Source organism: Embiotoca jacksoni, unplaced genomic scaffold (genome assembly GCF_022577435.1).
Source record: "Embiotoca jacksoni isolate LCO1_2020_lvr unplaced genomic scaffold, fEmbJac1.0.p SCAF_19, whole genome shotgun sequence".
Lineage (NCBI taxonomy): Eukaryota > Metazoa > Chordata > Actinopteri > Embiotocidae > Embiotoca > Embiotoca jacksoni.
Window position 1 is genome coordinate 3,463,317 of NW_027185329.1, and position 9,021 is coordinate 3,472,337.

General features: G+C 41.3%; 1 protein-coding gene across 1 annotated transcript; it reads left to right on the top strand.

The window, feature by feature from the left end:
- Nucleotides 1–2,042: 2,042 nt before the first annotated feature.
- On the top strand, nt 2,043–8,812 carry kng1 (kininogen 1). The gene is made up of 9 exons (XM_069153041.1): nt 2,043–2,148; nt 2,379–2,475; nt 3,884–4,030; nt 4,783–4,899; nt 5,008–5,083; nt 6,525–6,694; nt 6,784–6,894; nt 7,011–7,109; nt 7,784–8,812. Exons 2-9 carry the CDS (start codon nt 2,410–2,412, stop codon nt 8,144–8,146), a joined length of 1,149 nt encoding a protein of 382 aa, XP_069009142.1. The 5' UTR covers nt 2,043–2,148; nt 2,379–2,409; the 3' UTR covers nt 8,147–8,812.
- Nucleotides 8,813–9,021: the final 209 nt, after the last annotated feature.

The window sequence follows — 9,021 nt, forward strand, 5'->3', positions numbered from 1 at the left end:
TCACAAATGTACATCTAAAGTGATGAAAATCAGCTCGAATCATGGAATGATAGATTGACATGTTACATTAGAGTTTAGAACAACAACAAACAATATACAGTGGTGTGAAAAAGTGTTTGCCTGAGTTCAATTTCTCCAGCCACACCCAGGCCTGATTACTGCCACACCTGTTCTCAATCAAGAAATCACTTCAATAGGACCTGCCTGACAAAGTGAAGTAGACCAAAAGATCCTCAAAAGATAGACGTCATGCCGAGATCCAAAGAAATTCAGGAACAAATGAGAAAGAAAGTAATTGAGATCGATCAGTCTGGAAAAGGTTATAAAGCCATTTCTAAAGCTTTGGGACTCCAGAGAACCACAGTGAGAGCCATTATCCACAAATGGAGAAAACATGGAACAGTGGTGAACCTTCCCAGGAGTGGCCGGCCGACCAAAATTACCCCAAGAGCGCAGCGACGACTCATCCGAGAGGTCACAAAAGACCCCACGACAACATCCAAAGAACTGCAGGCCTCACTTGCCTCAGTTAAGGTCAGTGTTCATAACTCCAACATAAGAAAGAGACCGGGCTAAAATGGCTGCATGGCAGAGTCCCAAGACGAAAACCACCGCTGAGCAAAAAGAACATTAAGGCTCGTCTCATTTTTGCCAGAAAACATCTTGATGATCCCCAAGACTTTTGGGAAAATACTCTGTGGACTGACGAGACAAAAGTTGAACTTTTTGGAAGGTGTGTGTCCCGTTACATCTGGCGTAAAAGTAACACCGCATTTCAGAACAAGAACATCATACCAACAGTAAAATATGGTGGTGGTAGTGTGATGGTCTGGGGCTGTTTTGCTGCTTCAGGACCTGGAAGACTTGCTGTGATAAATGGAACCATGAATTCTACCGTCTACCAAAACATCCTGAAGGAGAATGTCCGGCCATCTGTTCGTGACCTCAAGCTGAAGCCGACTTGGGTTCTGCAGCAGGACAATGATCCAAAACACACCAGCAAGTCCACCTCTGAATGGATGAAGAAAAACAAAATGAAGACTTTGGAGTGACCTAGTCAAAGTCCTGACCTGAATCCTATTGAGATGCTGTGTCATGACCTTAAAAAGGAGGTTGGTGCTGGAAAACCCTCCAATGTGGCTGAATTACAACAACTCTGTAAAGATGAGTCGGCCAAAATTCCTCCACAGCTGGAAAAGACTCATTGCAAGTTATCGCAAACGCTTGATTGCAGTTGTTGCTGCTGAGGGTGGTCCAACCAGTTATTAGGTTTAGGGGGCAAACACTTTTTCACACAGGGCCATGTGGGTTTGGATTTTTTTTTCCCTCCCTTAATAATAAAAACCTTCATTTAAAAACTGCATTTTGTGTTTACTTGTTATCTTTGACTAATATTTAAATTTGTTTGATCTGAAACATTTAAGTGACAGACATGCAAAAAAAAAAAAGAAATCAGGAAGGGGGCAAACACTTTTTCACACCACTGTACATGTGTATCCGTTGGGCGGTGAACTTGTTGCATCGCTGTAAATGCACAAAGCCAACACCATGATACATGTACTGTATGTGGCGTGTAACATCTGAGCACGTTTCACCTCGTTTCACGGACGAGCAGTGAGGAAATCAGAGTGGTTTGGGCCAAAGGTCGACGGGGACAAAGTACCCGCTAAAACACACACACACACACACACAAACCTGATCACACCAAAGTGGCCCCTAACCACATACAGCGGGGACACTTCTGCTACCGCAAGCTCAAAGCCAATCAACTCTACTTTGTGTTGTTTAAAGTGTATTTGTGTGCGTCCATGTCACAGCGTCTTAATCATAATAAAGCGAGTTATGTCTCCTTTCATGCTCTCTTTGTCTCTCTGATACCGGCTGTATTGACTCAACAGGTAGGAGGGCAAACAAAAGAGCAAACATTTACTCTCCTTTTACCGACTGAGCGTTGTGAGCATTAATGTGTGTGTGTGTGCGTGCCTGCTGTGCCCTCCTGTCCTCTGTGTATGTGTCTATCTGTGTGTCATCCTCTTTCTCAGGATTGCAACCTACATTTTCAGGAGAACTTCAGTGTGGAGAGGAGTCGAGTTTTTTTTCCTCTCGGAGCCCGGCAGGATCGACAGCAGGCCTTCACCTCCAGGAACTGTAAGCAGAAGTCCATAATTATTCAAATTTTCTTTGAAAAGCTTGAAAAATGCCGACCACGCTTATTTTTCAGCCACAGATAGGAAAGTCTGTGATTGATCCCATCAATACTGCAAGGGTTAAAAAAAAAAAAAAAAAAAAAAAGTCACTTTGGACCTTAAAATGCAGTGAACTGTGGCTGAAAGTGTGAAGAAGAGTGATATTTGCCTTTTCTATGCCTCATGTATCAGAACAGAGCCGAACATCCACCAGGATCAGACGATGAGGAGTGGAGTGGGGCTGTGTGTGCTGGGCCTGCTGTGCCTCCACAGCTCGGTCTTCGGGCAGGTAAGGAGAAAGTACCAGAAACTATACCTGGTTTTCAGGCACTAAAACTTAGATGGTACTATGAACTATTTGGCTGCTGAGGGCCACAAGCAGCGGTGGAGGAAGAGTTCAGATCATTTACTAAACCTTTGGCTATTTTTTGTAACTTCCACCTTAAAAAGATTCCCAAATTTACTCAGCTAGAAAACTGTGAAACCAAAATGATCTACCTTGGCACATGGAAAACAGATATAAACATAAATATATCCTTATTCTTCTCACCATGCCGGAGTTAGATCTGAAAAACTCCTGTCAAAATTTTTTTTTTTTTTTTTTTTTACTTCCATCTTTAACTATAAAATAGAGTAAATAACAGCTTTAAGTCAGCAAACTCTGATGTCACTGAAACTGTTCAAACAAATTCTCAACTGCAACTTTACCAAATTCAATGCAGCAGAAATGAAGCACATCAGATGTTACATCTATTTTAGTGATAGCAGAACCGGGTGACCTCTCAAGTGAATGTCTAACGCTTGGCAACCTTTAAAAAAAAATGGCATCGCTTGAGTTTTTGTAACAGATACGTCCTCGTCTCAAAGACTTCCAGGCTGGAAGAGGTCAGATAAAACGATATAGCGAAATCACTATCATGAAAAAAAGGATTATGCACCTTATTTATACGGCAGTTATCAGGATCAGCCATGGCCCTACATTTAAAAATGTAAATACAGATGTATGATTATGTATTATCAGCTAAAAGCATCAAATATGAAAGTATTAGGTGACGGCTATCGTCAAAGCAGGACATGTGCGCTTCATTTTTATAGTTTCTGTTTGATTTCCTTTCTTCAGTCTCGAGGAATATCGTTCTTTTCAGAGAAGATCTGTGTTGATAAAAAAAGAAATATGTAGAAACACTCATCTGAGTCACATTCAGTTGTTACCATGAACAGCAGTGAACTTTAAAGGAGCAGTGAGCAGGATATAGTGGCATCTAGTGGTGAGGTAGCAGATTGCAACCAAGTCAACAGCCTGTGCGTCACCCTCTAAGAGAGTCAGTGAAAGTCTAGAAAAACTGCAAAGTCCCGGTCGAATTCCCTGTGTAGATATGAAGGGCTCATTCATAGGTAACAAAAACACAATAATTCTTAGTTTCAGGGCATTATACACTAATTAAAACATAATTATGAATATTATATTTGATTTCTGCTGCTAAATCGTTCACACAGATCCTTTAAGTGCTCCGTTTTATAGCACAGTACTTCAGTTACTGTCCTGATCTTTATAACCAAAAAGTGTTTTTCCCTGAATGAAAAAAAATACATATTTTGATCCGCCCTTGTTAATCATCTCACAGCCCCTTTAATTTATTCCAATACCATTACAGAGGGTTTGTAGTCAGCCGTCTCTTTTTCTTCTTCTCTCCCAGGATGCAGTGGATGTCCAGCCCGGCGTCCTCATCTTCTGTGACGACCCGTCTGTAGAGAAGGCCGTCAACAGCGCCGTGAGCAAGTTCAACAAGGGGATGAGCACCGGACACAAGCTGGCCCTCTTTCAGATACTGGCAGCCAGCAAGGTACAGAATTATGTGACTCCCTGTGTATTCACTTCACCTGCTTTATCTCACAGCAAAGACCAGAGCCGGGTTTCTAATTTCATGTAGCCTTCTTCAACTTTCAATATTTATTTGAATTGTCTTCTGCAAACATACATGCACAATTGTACATATAGTGTATCCGTTTGCCGGTTGAACTACTCCATACAGCTGTGAAAAGGGACATAATATGCAGAAATAATTGACATAAATAGAGTCCGTTCAGAGACAGTTCAAAACAGTCACTACAAATCATGCAGAAATTAAGTTTTAATCTGCTTTTTTTTTTTTATTCCTGACTGCTGCAAGAGTTCATTGAACATACAATGCACACGATTTTACAGATTTATTTCATGTTTAAATTCCTTAATATTAATACATTAGTCACTACTTGTCTGATAAATGTGTGTAGAAATGTAGAGCATAAATTGAAAATGGTAAGTCTGAAATAAAGTTGCACAAAATTTGTGATAACTTGTCACTATTTCAAAGGCATTTTTTTTTAATGTGTAAATAAATCTGCATTTGTTGAATTATTGTGTTAAAGATTAAGAACTTATCTAGCGGCTGTTGCTCCTTTGAAAGTCTGCACTCTTCAGCACTGGAGGGAAATTCTAGGAAAACCTGATGTGACCTTCTGAACTCTGGTGCACACTGATTTTGTGTGTGTGTGTGTGTGTGTGTGTGTGTGTGTGTGTGTGTGTGTGTGTGTGTGTGTGTGTGTGTGTCTCCAGTCAGAGAACGGCTCAGACTCGGTGTATTCGCTGCAGTTCACCAGCAGGAGGAGTGTCTGTCCAGCAGGGAGCAACAAACACTGGACAGACTGTGACTATTTGCCATTTGGACACCGGGTAACAAAAATGAAATAAAATGAAAAATATGTTAAAAAATAAAATAAAAAAAAAAAAGCTTAATTGGGCATAAAACTGCTGCACTTCAACATTTGTTGTTTCTTCAAGGCACCGTTTTCCTGCAACGCCACGGTCCACATGACCGAGATGGACGCTGACACCAAACAGGTGGATTGCCTGCTGGGTGAGTGAATGAACTTTTAAAACTTTAAAAGGAGCAGTCCCATAGATTTTTTTTTTTGTTTTGTTGTCTTTAGCGGCTCCTCTGGTGATACACCGTCATTACAGCTGTGTTTTCGGACTTCACTTCCCAGAGATCAGTGTTGCCTTTATGACATCAGTCAGTCTAAACCGCCATAACAATTTGAGATCACCAATTAAAGAGTGAGCCTGTTGCGTTAGCTCCGCCTACCCTCTGTGATGCAACAACCTCGTCACTAGCAGTTTGTAATACTGCAAATGAAGTGGGCCACAGGTTCAATCACCATTGTGTCACCTCATTCTATTCGATAGATTGACTTTAACAGAAATTTATTTGAAGGTGCAATGTGTAAAAATGAACCTCTTGTAATACCACGTTCACCCTGAGGGGGCGATAGTGAGTCAGCGTAGAGCATCCAGTCAGTCTGTCATCAGTCCGGCTCTCAGATTTTCAGTTTAGTCTAATTTAAAATGTTCTTTCCCTGCTTTTCTTTTTTCTTTTTTATATATAACTGATGATTGTAACTATAGATTTTTTTTGGACCCAGTCATCGATCACTTAAGCCTAAAGTTGACGTTATAGCTTGCTTATCTCCGTTTTGAGCAACACTATAGGAGCAAGAAAACAGACACAAAACCTTAAATCGATACCATCTGTTTTTGGCATGGTTCGTGTTGTCATTAGCTGCAGCTAAAGATCCATTTTGAATTGTCCAAACTAGCCAAGAACGGTTGATTTGTTTGCTGCATAAAATTGGTCGATAGCTATATTAACACTGTAGGTAATGTTATACTGTCAGATGCCTTTTCAACTATCGCTACAAAGCCAACATTAACAGCTGTTTGCTCTCAGTCGAGAAGAAACTTCGAATTCGGTATCAAAAGTCATTCGTTTACTCGCCGAGAGCGGTCTCCATCACAACGCAGAGGCCGGCTGGTTGTGTAATACGCCAACACTATCTGCAAATAGGACAAACACAATATTAACTTATAACACCATAAAAGGCAGTGGGGCCTTCTAGACTTTAATCTGTTTGCCTAATCAGCCCCACGGCGGCTGAAAACTCTTTGCAACTTTTAAAGGCTCAGTTTAGGAAATATCTTTGCATATTAAAATAGCATTTGACTGCGTCGGTGGGGTCTGGCCCTGAAGAAATAAAAATGATGTGGTGTGAAACGAGGGGTTCAAAAAGGTTACATAAACAGGCTGAATGCAGCATCAGCGCTCTTCTTACTTCAGAAATAAACTTGACTTTTCCTTAGTTTTTCTTAGATTAGTTGAAATATAAGATTGAGCTATATATTCATCAGGTTTTATACTTAATTTTTCTAGCTATCCAGCTATCTGCCACCTCCACCTTTCTCTGCCCTCCGACCTCATCTCTATTTCAGTCCTACTTTTTCATGACCTTTCTCCTCTCCAGACGATTACGTCATCCCAGTGAGAACTTCGTGTTTGGGCTGCCCTGAGGAGATCGATGACACCTCGGAGGACATTAAGGTTCCTCTTTCTGCCGCCATCTCCAAGTACAACGCCATGTCCGACTCTACTCACCTGTTCTCCCTGCACACCGTCGGCCTCGCCACCAGACAGGTACGCTGGCGAGGGGAGAGGAAACGGGGAGAATAATGTCGAAAACCTTCATTTCTTCTCAACATACATGCGTGTGTATATTCTTGTAGGTGGTTGCAGGTTTCAGGTTCAAGCTGAGGTTCGATATGAGGAAGACCACCTGCGCCAAAGCCGACCACAAAGACCTCAACGAGCTGTGTGTCCACGATGAACAGATCGTGGTAAAAAATCAAGTCAAAACACATCGTTTCCTGGCTTTTTTAAAAAAAATTATTTTTAACTCGGTGTGTTCCTCATTGTGTGTTTTGCGTGTTGTGTTGTATTTTGTGTGTTGCAGGAGTTTTGTAACTGTAACGCCACCGTGGATGTTGCACCGTGGAGATTTGAAGTCCCAGAGGCCCAGATAGAGTGTGAAGACGGTCCACTGCCTGTCACGGTGAGACCCACTTTTCAAAAACATGAGTCAGCATTTTGCCTGTTTTAGAAATACAAAGAGCAGGACAGGGATCACTGCTATCTTAAAGTCTGATACGTAGCTCTGATGTTTTATGATTTTTCTAAAGTCTTCCTTATCTTTGTGTAATAATGTAGTACTGCGTGCTCTTCTCCTTTTAAAGTGATTCAGTGACAATCAATTTTATTCATATGGTGCCAAATAATGAAGTAATGTGATCTTGGGGCACTTTCAATGGTTGGATGAAGACCTTACAATATTATAGAGAGAAAACGAACTGGTCTAAAAAAAAAAATGTAAGCGCCTCAAAGAGCAATACCACGGACGGCCACGAGGGGCTGCCTTCAAAAAAACCTCTGACAAATTGGTGTCGAAACATGTTTTGGCGAAACATTTGCAACCAAGCACTGTATAGACTGTATAAGAAAAGGACAACGTCACCTTAAATATTTGGCTACTGGCAAGTTTATACCAACTTTTTACCTTTTGCCTTTTCAAAGTCAGTCCTCAAAACCAAGGTCGCACTTCAAGTTTGAAAATGGTGTTTTCAGATCTGAACCTGGACTGGAAAGTATCAAGGAAGCTGTTAGAAAAACAACAGTAGCAATGAGGAAATGTCAAGTCACAAGTGTACGTGTTGCTTACCTTCTCTTCAGCCATACTCCAGGCGCCGCCCTCCCGGCTGGTCTCCACTCAGGAACCGTGATGAGAACCTCTCCACCCGCGCACCTTCAGATCCACCCTCACCACCGCCCTCCAAGGCTTCTTCAACCAAAGAAGACTCATCTGAGGAAGACACCACGGCCTCCAAACCGTCCGCCTCGCCCGACGTGGCCTCGGGCACTGGAGCTGCAGATGCTGTGAATGACCACCCTTTCCACTGCCCGTCCAAACCCTGGAAACCTTTCAACCCGGTCAATCCTAATACCCCTACAGAGCCGACGAAGGTCGCCGTAGAGGACGCCTCACCACAGCCTCCAGCAGACGGAGCCTTCAGTGATGCAGACCTGCTGGGATAAAGTTTTCCTCAAGGGAATCACACACACACACACAAAAAAAATCCCACTTGTCACGGTCTCCCAACAGATTTTTTTGTTTGTTTTTTTTTGTTAGTTTTGCAATGCATTTTTGGGAAGGTCATCAGGGATGTTAACAGATTTGAAATGCTAAAAGCCGATAGGTTAAGTTAATAAAATAACCAGTTTAGGTTAAAACAAAGCGAAACAACCCATTTTTGGGCACCACAACTCGTCATAAAGCAGTGGAAAAAAGGACTGAAATGACGGCAGCAGCTTTTACTGTTAGAGCTCTCATTCATTTCTGTTCATGCAAGAAAAAAAAAAAAAAAAAAAAAACTCAGGTTGGTAAATGAAGGGTAATGAGAGACTTTGTTCCCTTCAATGTTGAGAAAATCATCTATTGGAAATTTGTCATTCTCAAATGGAAAAATCTAAAATAATAAATAAAACTGTTCTGACTGCTGGTTTTGTGTGACTACAAATACAGATAATTAATAATGCTTTTTTTTTTTTAACATTTCCCATAATCACCTATAACCACTGAAACAATATTATGCGGAGTTCTGTTTTTCCCCCGAACATGGCGTCCAAAGATTTTTCTGAATAAAGTCATAGCACTTTTTTTTTTTTTTTTTTTTTTTTTAAAGGAATAAACAATCAGGATTACCAACATCTGGACTGTAGTGATGCAACACATGTGGAACAATCTGGAAAAAAGTGACATCAGTCCCTGACAGCCCTCGACTTCTGCAGGGAAATATATTCTCTGAAATTCCTTTTTCAGGGTTCCACCTTTACTGAAAACATGCAGAACACTGAAAACAAAACAAGATCAAGAGTTTATGTCACCGTGGTTGGAAACGCAAGACGAAGCT

Bases quoted from the DNA above. Each gene is read 5' to 3' on its own strand.
- kng1 (XM_069153041.1), top strand. From the start codon at position 2,410: ATGAGGAGTGGAGTGGGGCTGTGTGTGCTGGGCCTGCTGTGCCTCCAC. The intron at 2,476-3,883 runs GTAAGGAGAAAG...CTTCTCTCCCAG, and splicing joins ACAGCTCGGTCTTCGGGCAG to GATGCAGTGGATGTCCAGCC. The intron at 6,695-6,783 runs GTACGCTGGCGA...ATATTCTTGTAG, and splicing joins TCGGCCTCGCCACCAGACAG to GTGGTTGCAGGTTTCAGGTT.